This window comes from Crocuta crocuta, unplaced genomic scaffold, assembly GCF_008692635.1.
Source record: "Crocuta crocuta isolate KB4526 unplaced genomic scaffold, BGI_CrCroc_1.0 scaffold407, whole genome shotgun sequence".
Lineage (NCBI taxonomy): Eukaryota > Metazoa > Chordata > Mammalia > Carnivora > Hyaenidae > Crocuta > Crocuta crocuta.
Window position 1 is genome coordinate 307,491 of NW_027551557.1, and position 20,267 is coordinate 327,757.

At 40.8% G+C, this 20,267-nt stretch overlaps 1 protein-coding gene across 2 annotated transcripts; it reads left to right on the top strand.

The window, feature by feature from the left end:
- The first annotated feature begins 354 nt into the window (after positions 1-354).
- On the top strand, positions 355-13,293 carry CHGB (chromogranin B). 2 transcript variants are annotated; one of them, XM_077749150.1, is made up of 5 exons: positions 355-550; positions 4,740-4,786; positions 5,254-5,347; positions 10,051-11,789; positions 12,895-13,293. In XM_077749150.1, the coding sequence occupies exons 1-5, from the start codon at positions 502-504 to the stop codon at positions 12,976-12,978; spliced, it is 2,013 nt and encodes a 670-aa protein (XP_077605276.1). In that variant the 5' UTR covers positions 355-501; the 3' UTR covers positions 12,979-13,293. The 2 variants fall into 2 exon arrangements, with proteins under 2 accessions (XP_077605276.1, XP_077605275.1); XM_077749149.1 differs by having other exon boundaries at positions 431-550; positions 4,743-4,786.
- The last annotated feature ends 6,974 nt before the right edge of the window (positions 13,294-20,267 follow it).

Genomic DNA, 20,267 nt, shown 5'->3' on the forward strand with positions numbered 1-20,267 from the left:
TCCTAGATAGACTTTCAACAAACCCGCACGCGATACACAGCCTCATTGAAGGGGGTGGGGGGTGGGGGTGGTGGAGCAAGATGAGGAACCAGCTGGGGCAATCTAAGCCGGACCTCTGCTCTCCGCTCGCGTCAGATTTGCCCCCCTCCCCTCAAACTTTCATTCCTACGTCCGCCTTACTCCCACCCGCGCTCCAGACCCGAAGCACCCGGGAGACTGGACTGGCGTAGATTTCCTCCCACTTGCGCCTCGGCCTCCGGGGCCGCCTCGTGACGTCAGCGCTGAGCGAGGGGGCGCCGCCTCTTGGATTCCCGCCCCTCCCGGCCCTGCGGCCCCGGCTTGCCCTTTAAAAGAGCCGGGCCTGCGCCAACCGCGCCACACCGCGGGGACCTGGACGCACGGCTGCTCTCCCGGAGCATCTTTATCTCTCCTTCCGCTCGCATCTCACTCACTGGTCCAGCTGCCATCCTCTTCTCCGCGCAGATTCGGGCGAGCGGGGCCATGCAGCCGGCCGTGTTGCTGGGCTTCCTGGCAGCGGCAGTGGTGGCCGGTGAGTGGGCTCGGCGGGCTGTTCAGCACCGCGGACAGCGCTGGCCTTGCGTCTCCTGGGCGCTCCGGGAGTCGGCTTGTAGATACTGGGGGAGAGGAATGGTTGGTTGAGTGGAAGGTTTTTCCTTCTTGGTTGACATTCTTAATGTCTTCTCTTCCCTGGGTGCTTATCTTCAACCCCCCACTTCATCGTCTGACTTGGAAAAAGCCAGAGGTCTTCCTCCCAGCCAGAAGAGTCTCGGTCTTTTCGTATCTGAGTTTTCCTGAATAGAAAACGTGCAGTGTCTCTGCGGAAACCCCACATTTTGTGCTCACTTCTAAAATGTCACTCTCTCTCTACCTGTCTAGACGCTGTTAAAGCCTTAATATGTAACTGGAATGGAATATTTGTTTGTTTTTTTTAAAGCCAGAGGACTACAGAGACACAAGAGTCCATGTATTATATTAGTTGGGACCTGTGTAATTTCCTTTTTTATTATTATTTAAACCTGATGAAAATAAATCTCATGTGTATATATCTTATATCTTATTATTAATATGTTCATCTATATGCGTGTCTTCATGTATATGTTATGTACAAGCTTAATGTAATTTTTTTGCATTTTATAATTCCATTTCTGGGAAGAGGTAATTTCATACCCAAATTAAACCATTTTTAAGTTATGAATGGAAACTGCAGTAGATATTTTGGCTTTTGTACTGCAGGAAAATAACAAGTATAAAATAACCACGAAAATAGCCTTGGAGAAGTTAAAAAAATCATTTTAGTCAATTTGGGAGGATGAAACTCAAAGTAGTAGATATTTGACAGTGTCTCTCTATGTGTGGGAGACTATAGGATTAATCCTTCAGACTACTCTGAATCTTGAAGAAATGGTCTCTGGAGATTGGAAAAAATGTGGTGTGTGTGTGTGTGTGTGTGTGTATTTGTGTGTATTGAAGTAAAATTCTATGAGTATAGAGACCATTGAGAAGTCACTAGATAAAACTGGAGGTTTTCTGTGGCTATTTTAATGATCCCATAGGATATTGTTCTTTATTTGAGAGTGAGATTCCTAACTGGTATTGAAGTATTGCCATCCATGAGTATAAAGCTTTCATTGACAGCAATTGCTAGATCCTAAATGTAAAGACATAAATTGAAAGCCAGTGGTAATTTATTTTATTGCAAGCTACACACATTCCAAATTTTCTAACATTCTTGTCACTTTTATGAATTACCTGTAAATGTTCTTAATTTAAATATTTTCAGGAACAAATTACTTAAAACGCTATTGCTATGCTATATATATTGTGCTAGAGACCACAAAACAGAGACTTATTTAATTATAGTGGTAAAACACTTAGAGCTCTCCTATGCAAGAGAATTTTAAGATGGGTTCATATTTTAATATCAGCTAAAATGGAGACATTATATTCTTTAAAAAAATATTGAGCTATCATTCACCCACCATAAAACCCACATTTTTAAAGTGAAGAATTTAATATATTCAGATTACACAATCTTGAGTAATCATTATCAAATGTCAGAAGTTTTTCATTACCCTAGAAAGAAAACCCTGTGCCTATTTCTGCTGTCTACAAATGCCTGGAAATGAAGCATGGTAGCTTTCAAGTAAAGCTTGTTATTTAGCAAAATCACAGGGCTGAAGAAAACCTGAGGAAAGAATCTGGTTCATTTCCTCCCCTTAGGAGCTTCTGAAGGGAGATCCCTATGTTTCTATAGTAGCCACATGTGTACTCTAAAAATCAATATAAGTGAAGTTACTATGTGATATCTATATTATAGTGGGTAAAATAGTTTCTGCATTAAGATGGGGTTGCTTAACTTTTAAAAATTATAGCTGTATTTTTATTCTGGAATCAAACCTTAGTATGACAGTCTCATGGTATATCATACTTTTGTAGTTACTCTCGAGTTTATATACAATATTACTTGAAGATTTTCTACCCTCTGATTACTTCACTTTTATCATAATCATTGAGTTTTCTTTGGTGCCTCTTGAATCTTTATACAATAAGTTAAACTACTTTAGGGGAATCAATGTGTCTTTGACTATTACTTTGCTGTTACAGATTCCATTGGAAAAAATACAGTGGAACTTAGGTATCTCATCAAGATGTGTAATGCACTTTTATAAGGAGACCTTAGTTCCTTTCCACCAAAAATAAGTCTGAACAGCCTCAATCAGAGAAACAGGACTGTTCTGCAATAACAAACATGAGCTATAAATTGTTTAGAGTGAGTGCTCGCTTCAGTAGTGCATATACTAAAAATTATTTAGAGTAATAAAAGAAAAATATTTATCTCCTCCCCAATCTGATGACTGCTAATACTTTGGTAATGTCAGTAGTTAATAAAAGCACCTATTTTACATTTATGAGGAAAAAAAGAAAAGTTATTAGCAAGAAACTGTGTTACCAAAGAAGTTTTAGTAATGTTAGATTTTAAAAAGGCACCTTCTAGTTTATTAGAAGAGTAATTCTCTCAGTTACTTCTTTTTAGAGAATTTTTCAGATTCAGGTGCAAAAAATAAGTGCCTAAGTGAAAATGTTTCCCAAAAACAGCCATTTGGGGGATAAAATAATGACCCAGCATATTGGGCCCTGGGTACCAAAGGTAGGCCATCTGGATCTTGTCTGAACTATGTTTTAGAAAGATAGTGGGGTCTTTTCACCTTGTTAGCCACTTCTCAAGCATTTTACAAATGGTATTAACATGCTGGATAGCTTTAAGCTTCTTGAAACAATTGAAGTATATCCCAATTCATGCTTTTAAAAGGAAAATTAAGTAAGGTAAATACATGAGATAGGTGTTTTATTCCTAGGTTGAGCCTAGGATGATGTGTAACTGATTAGAGGCAGGTAGTTAAAGAGATTTGGAGAGCAAACATTTGGGGAGAAGAGGTCAGGTTGCTGGTTAAAAATAAATTGCATTTGAGTAGCTTTCATTTCTGATGTCTGAGCTTTGCTCTTCCTCCAATTAGCTCTTCTCTTATCTCAGGGACCTAGAAGAATTTTGTGCACTGAGCTTCTTCAGCCATAATGGCAGCTGTCTACACCAGGGAGTATCAGGAGAACTGTGGAGATGGGCCTACATATAAATGCTTTGAGCTTCTCGAATGGAAAGGGCTTAAACAGAACAAAGTGAAAGATAAAAGAATCAAAGCAGCTTTGAAAAAAAAAAGGCATTGGAAAGTTAAAAGCATTTGAAGCATTTCCTAAGAAGACAAAGAACTTTAATTGCTGGTTTAAAACAAGCAAAATCTCATGAAATTTAATTTAAATAAATTAAAATTTTATTCTTTTAAAATATTCTGATAAGCCAGTTGTTAAACACCTGTTTCATATATGATATTATGGACTTGGTGCTGTACTACTAGAATTAGATCCCTCCCCCACTCTTTACAAGGCTGCAGGCAACATGGGGAAAGGGAAACACAACATTGATATAGATGCATAAGCAATCTTGTTCAGGAAAAGAACTGGGGGTAAAAATGAGGTTGTTATGTAAGATAATCACAACCATGACTTCAAAAATAAAGTGAGTTGTGGGGAGGATATTTTGGTGGGGACAGGAATAGGTAGAGGGAATCACAAATCTTTACCCATTTTGGGTAAGCATAAGGGTTGAGGAGGGTACTCTGGTTTCATTTAAAGTAGGTTTTAAACTTTTTATTGAAGTATAATATCCAATTAGAAAACTGCACAGATTGGAAACTAATTTGACAATAAACTATTAAAAAAAAACAACTGCACAGATCATAAGCATACAGCTTAATGAATTTTTCACTCATTGAGCACATCGGTGTAATCAGTACCCCAATCAAGAAACAGAACATTGCCAGCATCTCAGAAGCTCTCCTTGTCTGTGGTCTGGATTTGATTTACACTGCATATAAGATAGTATTCATTTCTAAATCATGTTTAAAAGACATTGCTAGGGAAAACTGTGTGTGTGTGTGTGTGTGTGTGTGTGTGTGTGTGTGTGCGCGCGCGCGCGCGCACGCAACTGGGGCAATTATGGCTCCTGGACCAGTCTTCCCTAGCTATCTTCACTTTGCTCATCTGTGACTCTGCCCCTCTCTCCAAGTAATGTGCAAGAGGTGGGAGTGATTTGGTGAATTTGGGGTCACACAGCTTCCAAAAATCAACTCAAGTCATTTCTGTTTTCTTTTTCTCCTTCCAAGCAGTCAGTTCTATGCCAGTGGATAACAGGAACCACAATGAAGAAATGGTAAGTTGAAATGGAAGTCTAGAACATAGACTTTCATCTAGACTCTAGGTTCTCCCACTCCTTATCATACCAAACAAACAAACAAACAAACAGAAAACAAAAAGAAACAACAGCAAACCTACAACATAGTATTACAAAGCATGTCCCTCCTGCCCTGGGCTTTCACTTCCTTCCTGGTGTCTTTAGTGCCCCTGAGTACAGCTGTCATCACCATTTTCCTTTGGATCTACAAGAAATAGGGGTTTCTCTTCTCTTGTGTATTCTTGACCCAATGCCATCTTGCGGTGTTCTGTGGAGAAGCCTGGGAGATTTCATGATGGTCCTGTAAATCTACATTTCTGCCCCAAGGATCCCACACCAGTATAGGCCACAGAGCCAAGCCTCTGTCTACAGCAGCTCTAGATTGGGTTAGTCCATCATCCCAGTGACACCAGCTTTTGCCAACCTGCTTTTGGGTTTCCCTCCAGGTGACTCGATGCATCATTGAGGTCCTCTCAAATGCCCTGTCGAAGTCTAATGCTCCACCCATCACCCCTGAGTGTCGCCAAGTCCTGAAAAAGAGTAAGTGTCCTGCACTGCAGGAGATCTTTGCCCATCAAGTGATCATTCCTCCTGCTTGCTCTACTTCACCTTCCACTTTACCTCCAAATGAAAGGAAGCAGGGGAGAGGATAATGTAATGGGAAGAGTACAGACTAGACTAGTATCTGAGGAGACAGAAGATATGGCTTCTAGTCCCAATTTGTCACTTAATAGCTGTGTGACCATGGGGAAAGACCTCTTGCCTTTCTGGGCTTATTTTCTCAAAGTAAAATAAGGGAGTTGAACTCAATGATAGTCTTTGAGATGTCTATCAGTGCTTAAATTCCTTGGTTCCGGAGTTTGGATTTTTAGAACAGGCTTTCCTTGGGTGGAGGAAGGTGTGGGGAGTGCTTATTTGTTATTAGGTAGTAGGTGCTAAGTGTCGGAAGATGACCAGATAGAAGATCTTAATTATTCTTCTCCTTGTCTTCTGCTCTTCTGACAGTGAGAAGTTAGAAAGCTTGAAGGGCAACTTAGAAACTTCTGCCCTCTTTACACGACAGATTGTTTAATCCACTTTAATTTAGAGCTGATTAGAATGGGAGGTACTACCAAACGGTAGAGGTTGGGCCTGAGAACTCAAAAGGGGACGGTAAAAGCAGAGCATTCAGTGAGTCAGAGCAATGACCTTCTAAATCTAGAGTGGGATGTATTCTCTATACAAATAAACTTCTGCCAAAGACAGAATTTGAACAGTAATGAAAGCAATATCCATTTGGGCACTGACATTAAAAGATCAATTTTACAAAATTACGCTATTTAAATTTTTTTAAATCTTTACTTATTTTTCAGAGAGAGAGAGAGAAACAGAGTACAAGTGGGGAGGGCAGAGAGAGAGGGAAACACAGAATCTGAAGCAGGCTCCAGGCTCTAAGCTATCAGCACAGAGCCCGATGTGAGGCTTGAACTCACAAACTGAGAGATCATGACCTGAGCTGAAGTTGGATGCTTAAACCACTGAGCCACCCAGGCACCTCTATGCTGTCTCCTTTAGATGTGAAGTCAAACTGATGCAAACAAATCCAAAAATTACTTTTCTCTTCAACACCTTCTCTGCTTTTAAGTATTTAGTTAGGCTGGGTATAGTGGATTTTTTTTTTCTTGTCACCTCCAAAATATCTCATTGCAGGATAATACTCTCTTACTCTTGCTACACATAAGCCATCATGCATAAAATGGTAAAAACAAGTATTGGCAATTGGCCAAAAGAGTAACCTAGCAGGACTCAATCCACCATTGGAAGCTTCAGGGTAATTATAGTAGATGTGGGGACCTGAGTCTGTAAAGGCTCCATGAACAGTGGGAGGAAGCCTTCCCTACCAATCCCAGCCTAGACATCTCTTTCTGAATTTCTCCCCAACTTTCTTTTCCAGCCATTACAGGGAATGTGTACAAACAGAAGGAATCTTCGGGCAGGGACAAAAGGCAGCTCCTTTGGGCAAATGCATCTCACTATCTCCCTTCTCTTTTTTGTCATTTACCAGATGGATGCAAAAGTGTGGGGTCTGCCATACTAGGTCATCAAAGAACTGTGGTTGCTTTGGAAGAGCTATTGAATGTAGGATTCTGCTTGCCTACTCAGTCTTTACTTTGTGGCCATGGTGATTCTAGCCTCCCCTTATCACTGACTGTGCCCTGGGGTCTTTTGATGCTCTTTGAGAGAGCCTCAGGGAAACTGGTTAAAATTAAATGACTCATATCTAACAGGACCCTGGTGACACTATACCCAGAGAACTATACAAGGCTGAAGATTGGGAGGGTTTAAGACCTCCTCTGGGTTTGCAGGCTCAGTCATGAGCCAGGGCCAGACAGATAGCATAAGGAATAAGGCAGAATAGGAAGTGACTCAGACTGGAGGATACATGTCCCTTCCAGAGCGGTGAGAGTATAGGGGGAGATATTTCTCTGCTCCAACCCTATTGTGGAGAAATACAGACTTCGTTATCAGATTTGGGATTTTTCAAGAGAAGTTAAAATTTGGATTTGTCAGCAATATCTCCTGGTATTTGAGAATTGCCTCTGAATTTGAAATGCTAAAAATGCTATTTAGGCCAAACAGAGCTAATCTCTGGTTACCAGTTTGCGGCTTCAGCTTGATTCTGGTTTTCTCTCCTGCTATGTCTTAAGCTGATCAGAAGACTGGTGGATGGATGGATGGATAGCTGGATGGATGAATTCTCCCTCCCACCCATAGCTCATCTCCATCTCCATTCCCTACTTTCTCCAGCATGTCTGTGGAGCAGGCATACACTTAACTGAATAAATGAGCACTGAGGTTGTGGAAAAGATCATTGTTTGTGGCTTTAAGAGACCTTAGGGAATACATTGTCCAATTTCTTAATAGGTACGGGAATCTCTTTGTCCAGGTCAATCTAGTCATCATTGCAACATGAGAGTTAGGGATGGAAGGTACATTTCCCCCATTTTTACTTGAAAGTAAGGCTAGGCTTCACATCTTGGTTTTACAGATTGACAGTGACTTGTGCTCCTAATCACAGACCTCTGATTTCACCTGTGGGGACTAAAGCTAAATTTAGGAGGAAGTGCTAAGCCTCAGTCACAAGCTGCTACAGGGAGCACACATTTAACTGGGGAAAAAGAAAAACACATCTGTTCTTGATTAGTAAGCAGTAGGAAAGGGATGACACAGCCCCTGCCCTGGAAAGCTGAGATCCGATCTGGTCAGGGTTATATCAGCTGATTCTCAAAATGATGTCAGTATCTGCCCAAAGCCTCCTTGCTTATCTATGCCTACCAGGACAACCCCACCTGCCTCAATATTGCACTGCTTCTTAAAATACAAAATCACTGGCAAAGGACCAGCTCTCAGGTGTCTGGGTGTGAAAGGTCAGAGACTTTCCAGTTGATTCATAAAACATGAAAATGTTATCATGCCAGGCTGAGCTTTAAGCAGAGAGGTATGGACCATCCAATACTTCTTGGACATTTTTACAAAGATTCAGTTTTGCAAATGTCAGTTCAAATTGACTCATCAGCACCATTCAGTAGAAATATAATATGAACCACAAATATAATTTCAAATTTCTTAGTGGCCACATTAAAAAAGTAAAAAGAGACAGGTGAAATTAGTTTTCATAATATATTTTATTTTTATCTAATAAATTTTATTCATATATAATTCTTACACATCCAATAGATAGATTTATTTATTTATTTATTTATTAGTAATCTCTATGTCCAACATGGGGCTCAAACTTATGACCCCAGGATCAAGAGTTGCACGCTCTTCTGACTGAGCCAGTAAGGCACCCCATACCTAATGTATTTATAATATATATTATCCAATACATCCCAAATATTATTTCAATATATAATCAATATGAAAATTGAGATACTTTGCTTTTTTTTTCATATAAAGTCTTTGAATTCTGGTAGGCATCTTACACTTGTAGTTCATCTCAGTTTGGATCAACCACATTTCAAGTACTGAGTAGCCACAGAAGTCTGATAGCATGGTGGACAGTGCAGATGTAGCCCCAGAACTATGAGAGGCCTGGGCTTCAGGAGTCCTATCTGAACTCAGTGACAAGTTGAATCCAAGCCCTTCCAGCTATCAATCAGACAGTGTTAGCTATATATCTCCTTTCATGGGACTCCCTTGAATTAAGGAGGATTTAGTAAAAGAGCTACTGATATTTGGAAAAGATAGAACACACTCAATTGAAATATCAGTTATACCATTTACTGTTGACTAATGAGACACAAAGATAATTCAGTATACTGATTTTCATCTTGAACATCTGAGAATATGTTGGGCAGATAGGACCTAAGTGATGGAAGAAATGGTTCTTTCTATTGCTGCACAGTTTTCTCAGGGAAGAAATATACCCACTTCTTGTCACAAGTTGCTAAGCTATATTATCACTTACTGCTACTTTGGGTCTACTCAGTTGATTGAATAAAAAAAAAGGCTGATAAACTAATAATTAAACATTTTACATCCTCCTTTGAATCCTGATGTTTCCCTTTGGCTATTTAACTTATTTAGCTGTATTCTAACTAGACCTAGTTACATAATGCTAATTTTTTAAATCTTACTTAGAGCCAATCTAGAAAGAAGGGTCCCTAATTACATCTCTCTGAGTCTCACTGTCTTTGAAAAAAGAGGAGGTTGAACAAGATAAATTCAAAGGTTTCTTCTGGCTCTAACATCTAATATTTTCATAAATCTCTATTTGGATTTCCATTTGATGATTAGTAGTACCAATGAGAAATGCTGGCTGGGTGCTGTGAAAAAAGCAAAAATAGAAAGTTTATTATTGGATTTAATACAGCTAAGAAACTTTCATACTATTTGCTTTTAAAAGGACTCTGAGTTTATTTTTTATTAACTTAAAAAATTATGCAAGTGAGGGGTGCCTGGGTGGTTCAGCCGGTTGAGCATCCAGCTCTTGGTTTTTGCTCAGGTCATGATCTCAAGGTTCATGGGTTTGGGACCCATATTGGAATCCACGCTGGCAGTGGAATTCTCTCTCTCCTTCTCTCTCTCTCGCTCTCTCTCTGCCCCTTCCCTGCTCACTCTATCTCTCTCAAAAATAAACTTTAAAAAATTACTTAAGTATTTTTCAGGTCCTTAGTTTTTGCGGTGATCACTGAGGCTGGTGCTTGTTGAATCACAAGCAATTCTGAAGTTATACTTTTATTTTTTTATTTTCATCATAGGTAGAAAAGAGGTCAAAGATGAAGAGAAAAGTGAAAATGAAAACACGCGATTTGAAGTAAGGTTGTTAAGAAACCCAGCTGATGCCTCAGAAGCCCACAGGCCTTCTGGTAGGGAGGAAGCAAGAACCCCAGGGGAGGAGGATACCCAAGGCCCAACAATGGCAGACACAGAGGGAGGTGGGCACAGCCAAGAAGCAGCAAGTGAACCCCAAGGGGGCCTCTACCCCTCTGACAGCCAAGTCTCCAAAGAAGCAAAGACACACCATTCTGAGGAAACCGAGGAAGAGGACAGGAAGGAAGAGGAGGGAGAGAAATACCAGAAAAGGGAGCATGGGAAAGATGGCAATGAAGAGAAAAACCTGAAAGAGCCAGAAGAGACACAAAATGCCTTTCTCAACAAAAGAAACCAGGCTACAGCTAAGAAAAAAGAGGAGTTAGTGGCCAGATATGGTGCACACTCTGCTGGGCCCTCTGAGGAGAAGACACACAGTCGAGAGAGGAGTAGCCAGGAGAGTGGCGAGGACACGAGAAGCCAGGTGAAACACCCTCCAGAGTCCAAAAACCAAGTTGGGAGCCAGAAAGAATCTGAGGAAAGTGAGGAAGATGCTGGCCCGGAGGTGGACAAACGATACTGGAAGCCAAGACACCACCATGGGAGAACCAGGCCTGACAGGTCCTCTCAAGAAGGGAAACCGCCCTCTGATGAAAGGGGACACTTCCATGAGGACTCAGAGTCAAATGTGGGCATGGCCAGTGTAGGGGAAAGGAGGGACCATCATCCAGCCCACTATAGGGCTTCAGAGGAAGAAGAACCCGAATATGGGGAAGAAGTGAGGAGTTACCCAGCTGTCCAGGCTCCTGAGGACCTGGAGCAGGGACGATATGGCAGCAGAGGAAGTGAGGAGTACAGGGCTCCAGGACTTCCCAGTGAAGAGAGCCAGGAGGAGGACAAGAGAATTGGTCCCAGCTCAGAGCTTGACAACATGGCACATGGATATAACGAAGAAAGTGAGGAAGAGAGGGGCCGAGAAGGGGGACACCACTATAGAGCCAGAGGAGGGGAACCAGGTGCATATTCCATTCCAGACAACAAAGAAGAAAAACGGTTCTTGGGTGAAGGACACTACCGTGTTCAAGAAAGCCAGATGGACAAGGCAAGGAGGCATCCACAAGGCGAGTGGAAAGAGCAGGACAGAAATTACCTCAATTATGGTGAGGAAGGAGCCCAAGGAAAGTGGCAGCAGCAGGAGGACCTGGAAGATGCTAAAGAGAGCAGGGAGGAAGCTAGGCTTCAAGGCAAACAGTATACTCCCCTTCACACCACTGACAAGAGGAAGAGATTAGGGGAGCTGCTCAACCCATACTATGACCCGCCCCAGTGGAAGAACAGCCATTTTGAGAGAAAAGACAACATGGATGACAATTTTCTTGAGGGTGAAGAGGAAAATGAGCTGGCCTTGAATGAGAAGAACTTCTTCCCGGAATACAACTATGACTTGTGGGAGAAAAAGCCCTTCGAAGAGGATGTGAATTGGGGATATGAGAAGAGAAATCTCCCCCCCAAACTGGATCTGAAAAGGCAATATGATAGAGTGGCTGAACTGGACCAGCTCCTTCACTACAGGAAGAAGTCGGCTGAATTTCCAGACTTTTATGACTCTGAGGAGCAGATGAGCCCACGCCATGCAGCAGAAAGTGAAAAGGACAGGGCTGGCCAAGGAGTTCTGACAGAGGAAGAGGTACAGTGTGTGGCTTTTGCTTAAAATTAATGTAAGAAGGTTAATGTTAATATGTTCAAGATTATCTGATATTGATGTATAGAAATTGGTGGGAATTAACGACCATGAGAATCTACCCCCGTAAGAGAGTGGAGATAACCTCTAGGTTTGAGTCCATTGTCCATATCCCTCCACACTCACCCTACTGCAGTGTTTTGCAACCTTGGCTGCACATTGGAATTACCTGGAAGGTGATTGAGTAATTGAGCAATTACTGATGTTTGGGATCCACCCTCAGGGATTCTGTGTATTTGGTGCTGGGTACTACTTGGGCATCAGGATTTTTCAAAGCTTCCAGGTGATTTTATTGTTCAACTAGGTTGACAACCACTATTTTGGTGCCTTCTTAGTCATTTAACTTCTCACCACTATTTCCCAGGGGAAGAAGGAACAGATGATATAGAAATTAATTGCTTTAGTCTATCTTAATTTTTAATTTTTTTAACATTTATTCATTTTTGAGAGACAAAGAGCATGAGTGGGGGAGAGGCAGAGAGAGAGAGAGAGAGAGAGAGAGAGAGAGACAAAGAATCTGAAGCAGGCTCTAGGCTCTGAGCTGTCAGCATAGAGCCAGACTTGGGGCTTGAACCCATGAGCTATGAGATCATGACCTGAGCTGAAGTCAGTCACTTAACCAACTGAGTCACCCAGGTGCCCCGCTTTAGTCTATATTTATCAGCTACTGGACTATAACAATTAGTTTACATCTTGGAGAGTTAACATTATCAGAACTGTACCGGCATGAACAATGATTTTTTTCCTAATATTATGTTGGTTGGTGTTTCTCAAACTTGAATGTGCATTAAGAATCTCAACAGATTCCTAGCCTTCAGGGTTTCTGATTGAGTAGGTCCTGGGTGGGGCCCAAGAATCTGCATTTTGGACAAGTTCCTTGGAGATGCTGATGCTTCTGGTGAGGGGACCACACTTTGAGAACCGCTGATGGTAGGGTGTCTCATATGACTTCTAACATATCAAATATGCCCCTTTCTGTTCATTCTCCCTCAAACTACAATATAACTAATTGATCTGAGACCTCATGCCTCCACTTTTCTGTATTTTCTAGGAAAAAGAACTTGAAAACTTGGCTGCGATGGATTTGGAACTACAGAAAATAGCTGAGAAGTTCAGTGGTAACCGAAGGGGCTAATGGTCATTGGAGCAAAGGGAAGTTTTAAAGAAGCAGCTCTCACATTATCTATTTTCCACCCACTTCACTGAAAGACACCATTTACTTACCCAAGAGCAAAAAGTATAATTTATTATTCATTAAATGTTTGACACAATTTGGAAATGCTTTAATTTTTGCCAGAATGCTATTGAAAATATGAATAGCATGACTTGTAGCATATCCTTTCTCGCAAAATAGACATATTAACATGCTCGTGACAATGATTGTGCTATCATTCTTGAAAAAATATGTTTGTCTTGGTTTGAAATAATAAAAGATTCATCTGAGGCCAAAGCTCCATGTTCTTAGCTTCCTTTGGGCATCTCAGGGTGGAGTGTGATTTTCAAACTCATTCTTTAAATTTGAGAGGATAGCACTAGGATTTGTTGGTCTTTGGGTGAATAGAGAAACAAAAGCAAAACTTTGAAGTAAAAGAATGTCTAGGATATAAAGTGAAAGAGCTCAAGAAAAGATATCTGTTCCCCCAGAATGAAGAAAGTAGACTGGAAGAAGCTGTTTTAAAAATGATAAGACATTACTTTTTAAATCCTATTATCTGGAAAGCTCTGGGAATAGCAAGCCATGGGTCATTTTTCAGGCCCAAGCAGAGAGCCTGGATAATGGGAAGTACTCTGGACTGGAAATCAGAACATCTGGGCTAGTCCAGACAGATCCCTGGACCCTCGGGGCCCATCTGATTTCTACTCTGTAAGAAGACAGGGCTCTGGCTCTGTTACTAAGTAATGGTATGACTTTGGACAAGTTGTTTTCCCTCTCTGGACCTCAAGTTCATCAGCAAAATAAGGACATCTGCCTCCCCAGGTTGCTATGAGGATGATACGAGCATGCAAGACACTTGGAATAGTGTCTGGCATATGGCATGGTGCAGGAAATGTTGGCTGCCACCATGACCCTGCAGCCAGCTTCCTACAGCAAGACAGGTGGAGAATTTCCTCTTCTTTGTTTTACCTGTCATTTCATTCTTCACCAATGGTGTCTCCCAAGGGATGGAGCCCCAGGGGCCACAGCAGTGACCTGCTTGGCAAAATAGCTTTATAGGCTGTCTTTATCTCCTTGTCCCACTTTCCCATTGGTAAACTCAACTGATGTTTCCTGGAATCACCTCCCAAATAAAGTGCTTGTCTTCAACTTCCGATCTTAGGGTTTGCTTCTGGGGTAAGAAACCATCCAAAGCCAACCTTGTATTATGGCAAATACTACTACTATAGTTTCATATATTGCCATTGTAACCTTTTGTGTTATTGAATCTTGATACAAATTACTAAGAAATGCTTAAGGGGCCCCTGAGTGGCTCAGTCAGTTAAGTGTTCAACTTTGGCTCAGGTCATGATCTCATGGTTTGTGGGTTCAAGCTCCATGTCTGGTTCTGCGCTGACAGCTCAGAGCCTGGAGCCTGCTTTGGATTCTGTGTCTCCTGCTCTCTCTGCCTTTCCCCCACTCACACTCTGTCTCTCTCTCAAAACAAAAAATTAAAAAAAAAAAACAAAGCAAGAAAAAAATGCTTAACACATTGCAGTAGACACAATATCTCTCCCTTTTCTCTACTGCAGTTCAGTAGAAAACAAAATCACTTCCTAATGAAGATTCAAGGGTCCAAGATGAATAGGGGTTTACTCACCGGATAAGAGTAGAAAAAACACAGCAATGCACCAAATGCCAGCCTGGCAAGTCACACACATACACACATATGCATGCGGGGCACTGTTCATGAGAAGCTGTTGGCAGATGGAGCCTAGCACTGCATGGTCCTGGCCTCCGGTGGATGTCCTGTGCACTAACACATCCTTTCATTTTAGTCTGCAAACTCCTCAGGGCAGGAAAATGTGTAGGCACAGATGACATTCAAGGGAATCCCACCTGACCCATGGTGCCAGCATGGGTGATGGCATGCCACCATTTATTTAAGACAAACTCACCATTTATTTAGGAAAACCCAGGCCACTGCTTTTTCCTCTTTTAATCAAAGTAGTATATGTTGATGGCAAAACACCTAGTAGTCCTGAAAGGTGTTTAGTGGGTATTATGGGTTGAACTGTATTCTCCAAAACAACATGTTGAAGACCTAACCCCTGGCACCTCTGAATGTGACCTTATTTGAAAATTGTCTCTGCAGATGCAATGAAGTTATGATGAGGTCATTAGGGTGGGCCCATATCCAATATGACCAGTGTCCTTATCAGGGGGAGGGAAATCTGGATACAGACACACACAGAGGAGAATGCCATGTGAACACATAAACATGGGAGGAAGATAGGCATGGGAAAATCGTGGTAGAGATTGAAGGTAGGCTGTCACCAGCCAAACATCTGGGGTCACCATAAGATGGAAGAGAAAAGATTCTTCCCTAGGACTGTCAGGAGGAAAACGGCACTGCTGATACCTTGATTTGGGACTTCTGGCATCCAGAACTATGAGATAATACATTTATATTGTTTTAAGTCACTCAGCTTTTGGTCCTTTGTTAGGACAGCCCTCGGTATCTAATACAATGAGAAACAAATGGCCTTTAACCCTCTCCTCCCAAATTCTTCTGCAGATGTAACTACCTGTATTTAGAGTTCTTTTCCTATTTGAATATTTTAATCATCATGGTCTCTAATTAATATTTATAAAGGAGGAGTTAAAGCACAGTGATGGAACAGGATGGGGGAAAGTGTCCTAGCATTACAAAATGAAAATATTTAACATATCATTGTAAAATATAGTATAATTGAGAGATCTCAGGTCCTAAAATAATTAACTGAAATAATTACTACTCTGTAGACCAGAAACCAGCCACTTGGATACATACCTGGTCTCAATGAGAAAGTGAAACACCTAACAAAAAGTGAGGGTGTGAGCCATGTGGACCAGTGGAGGAAGGACACTTTAGGCAGAGGGGACAGCAAGTGCAAAGGCCCCGAGATAGTAATGTGGTTGGTATGTTTGAAAAAGAGCAGGGAGACCCGTGTGGAGGACATAGAAGAAGTGAAGTGGCACCGGCCAGATCACACATGGTTTTGTATGGCCTGGTAAGGACTTCTGCTTTTGCAACTGGAGAGCTGTCAGCAGAGGCCTGAACTGATTTGCTTTATGCATTAACAACACTCCAGCTCCTGGGTTGAGAGAAGGCTGTAGGGGAAGCAAGGGAACAAACACAAAAACCTGTGGAGATCATTGCAATAATCCCAGTGGGTCACTGTGATGGCTTGAACCAGGATGTGGCACTGCGGACAGGGAGAAGTAGTCAAACTATGGATCTACTTTGAAGATAGAAGACAGGTAGGGCTGAAGTATTTGGTGTGACATAAGTGAAAGAGAGGTGTCAAGGAGGAAAGCTTTAGGCCTGAGCAACAGGAAGAACAGAGGTGGGGAGGCCTTCAGGAGAGACTGGCTTAGGAGGAAAGATATCAGATTGGGCTATGTTAAACCTGAAACGTAGCCAGATACCCAAATGGAGGTGTTGAGTTGGGTATATGGGCCTGGAGCTCAAGTGAAAGGACTGTGCTACAGACATCACGTGGGAGTCATCATCATAGAGATGGTATTTAAAGCCTTAAAACTGGAAAAAGGAGAATAAATGAAGCCCAAAATTAGAAGGAAGGCAATGACAAAGATCAGGGTGGCAATCAATGAAATCGGACTAAAAAGACAATAGAAATAAATCAGTGAAACAAAGAGATGCTTCTTGAGAAAGACAAACAAAACTGACATCCTTTTAGCTAGACTTACCAAGAAAAAAAGGGAGAGGCCTCAAATAAATACAATCAGAAATGAAAGAGGAGCCATTACAATAGATATCACAGAAATATAAAGGATCCTAAGAGACTACTGTGAATAATTATATGCCAACAAATTGGAGAACCTAGAAGATATGGGTACATTCCTAGAAACATACAACCTTCCAAGACTGAATCATGAAGAATTAGAAAATCTGAGTAGACCAATTACTAATAGGTAGGTTGAATCAGTCATCAAAAATCTACCAACAAACAAAAGTACAAGACCAGACAGCTTCACTGGTGAATTCTACCAATTACTCAAAGAAGAATTAATACCAATCTTTCTGAAAATGACCCAAAAAAACTGAAGAAGAGGAAATGCTTCCAAACTCATTTTTTATGAGGCCAGTATTATTCTAATACCAAAAACAGACAAGGACAACACAAGAAAATTACAGGCCAATATTGCCACTGAATATAGATACAAAAATCCTCCGCAAACTGAATTCAACATCACATTAAAAAGATCATACACCATGATCAAGTGGGACTTATTCCAGGAATGAAAGGATGGTTCAAAATCTGTAAATCAATTAACATGATATACCACATTAACAAAATGAAAGATGAAAACCAGTGATCATCCCAGTAGATGGAGAAAAGCCATTTGACAGAATTTAACATCCATTTATGATAAAAATCCTCAAAAAAGTAGGTAAAGAGGTAACATACTTCAACATAATAAAAACCATATATGACAAGCCCACAGCTAACATCATACTTAATGGTGAAATGGTAAAAGCTTTTCCTCTAAGATCAGGAATAAGAGAAGGATGTCACTGAGAACTATAAGACATTGATGAAAGAAGTTGAAGAAGACACAAATAAATGGAAAGCTATTCTGTGCTCATAGATTGGAAGAATTAACATTAAAATGTCTATACTACCCAAAGGAATCTATAGATTCAATGCAATCTCCACCCAATTCCAAAGACATTTTTCACAGAAATAGAATGAGCAATCCCCAAATTTGTATAAAACCACAAAAGGCCCCAAAAGGCCAAACAAATCTTTAGAAAGAAGAAGAAAGCTGGAGGCACCATCATCCCTGATTCCAAACTATATTGCAAAGTTATAATAATCAAAACAGTACAGTATTGGCATAAAAACAGACAAATATAGCCTTTGTGCTGACAGCATAGAGCCTGCTTGGGATTTTCTTTTTCCTTCTCTCTCTGCCCTTCCTCTGCCTCTGCTCATGCACCCTATGTGTATACACAGGCTAACACACACACTTTCTCTCTGAAAATAAAAAAAAAAACTTAAAAAACCTCAGACATATAGATCAATGGAACAGACTAGAGAGCCCAGGAATATATAGTCCATTAATTTATAAGAACTCAATAATACACAATAGAGAAAGGACAGTGTCTTCAATAAATGGTCCCAGGAAAACTGGATAGCCATATGTAAAAGTATGAAACTGCAGGCCTGTCTTAATCTATGCACAAAAAAAAACCTCAAAATGGCTTTACGACTTTAATGTAAGACCTGAAGGATAAAATTCCTAAACACACACACACACACACACAGTAAGCTCCTTAACATCAGTCTTGGTGATGAATTTTTTGATTTGACATGAAAATCAAAGGACATAAAAGCAAAAATCAACAAGTGAGGGTACATCAAACTAAAAAGCTTCTGCACAGCAAAGGAAACCATCAACAAAATGAAAGACAATCTACTGAATAGGAGAAATATTTGCAAATCATGTATCATATAAGGAGTTAATATCCAAAGTATATAAAGAACTCATACAACTCATACCAAAAAACAACCCTATTAAGAAATGGGCAGAGGACTTGAATAGACATTTTTCCAAAGAAGACTGACTGATGGCCAATAAGCACATGAAAAGATGCTCAATATCACTAATCAGATTATCAGAGAAACACAAACCAAAACTACAAAATATCACCTCAAGCTTGTCAGAAAGGCTGCTATCAAAAAGACAAGTAATAACAAGTGTTGATGAGGATGTGGAGAAAGGGGAACCCTCATACCCTGCTGGTGAGAATATAAATTGGTGCAGCCACTGTGGAAAACAGTATGGAGGTTCCTCAGAAAATTAAATATAAAACTGCTATATGATCCAGCAATTTCACTTTTTCACTTGGAAAAAAAAATTAAAACACTAATTTGAAAAGATATGTGCATCCCCATGTTCATGGCAGCATTATTTACAACAGCCAAGATATGGGGCACCTGGGTGGCTCAGTCAGTTAAACGTCCGACTTCGGCTCAGGTCATNGTCAGCCATAAAAAGGAATGAAATCTTGCCAGTTGTGACAACATGGATGCATCTTGAAGGCATTATGCTAAGTGAAATTAAGTCAGAGAAAGACAAATATTGTATGATTTCACTTATATGTGGAATCTAAAAAAAACAAGACAAACAAATCAAAGCAAAACCAAAAAACCAAGCTCATAGATGCAAACAATAGATTGGTGGCTGCGAGGAGAACAGGGCTGGGGAGTGGACAAAATGAGTAAAGGGGGTCAGAAGGTACAAACTGTCAGTTACAAAGCAAGTAAGTCCTGGGGATATAATGTACAGTGTGGAGACTATAGTTAATGATACTGTATTGCATATTTGAAAGTTGCTAAGAGAGTAAATCTTAAAAGTATTCATCATACACAAAACCTTTTCTAACTACGTATGGTGACAGATGGTAACTAGACTTATTGTGGGTGATCATTTCTCATCATATACAAATGTTGAATCGTTATGTTGTAGCCCTGAAAGTTTATACTATATAATGTCATAATATAATGTTAGATGTCAATTACAGTGCAATAAAAACAAATCCTGAAAACTGAATAAGATCACCTATTGTTTATATAAATGAGCCAAAGATGGCTCCTATGCATTGGCTGCTAGGATTTCTTCACTGTAGACTAAGAAATGTTAGCTCAAAAGCCTTCCAGTGCCAAACTCAAATTTTATACAACCACTTATGTTTTTTTCAAGTTTATTTGTTTTGAGAGAGAGAGAGAGAGAGAGCACATGCACGAGCAGGGGAGGGGCAGAAAGAAGGAATTCCAAGCAGGCTCTTCACTGTCAGCACAGAGCCCAACTCTAGGCTCAATACCATGGACAGTGAGATCATGACCTGAGCTAAAATCAAGAGTCGGATGCTTAACCAACTGAGCCACCCAGGTGCTCCACACACCCACTTATTTCAAACAGAGCCCAAATAAGCAAATTTTTAGACATTTAAGGTCCATCTGCTTTGCATATCTTCAGTATATTCTCACCATCTGCTGACCATTAATTACAAGACCCCAAGTCTTATAAGACTCTGTTCCTCAGAGCTGTCAGACCCAGAGACTCCACCTAGACTGGAGAGGGCCCTCCCAATTCCCCTCTCCCTAGGGTTCCCCTGCTCTCCTCTTCTTCTGTGAAGCAACCCTCATAGTGTAACTTCTAAACAGAGTCCCCGCCCCGTGAACAGCATCCACTCCCTTGCAAACCTGACAGAGCGG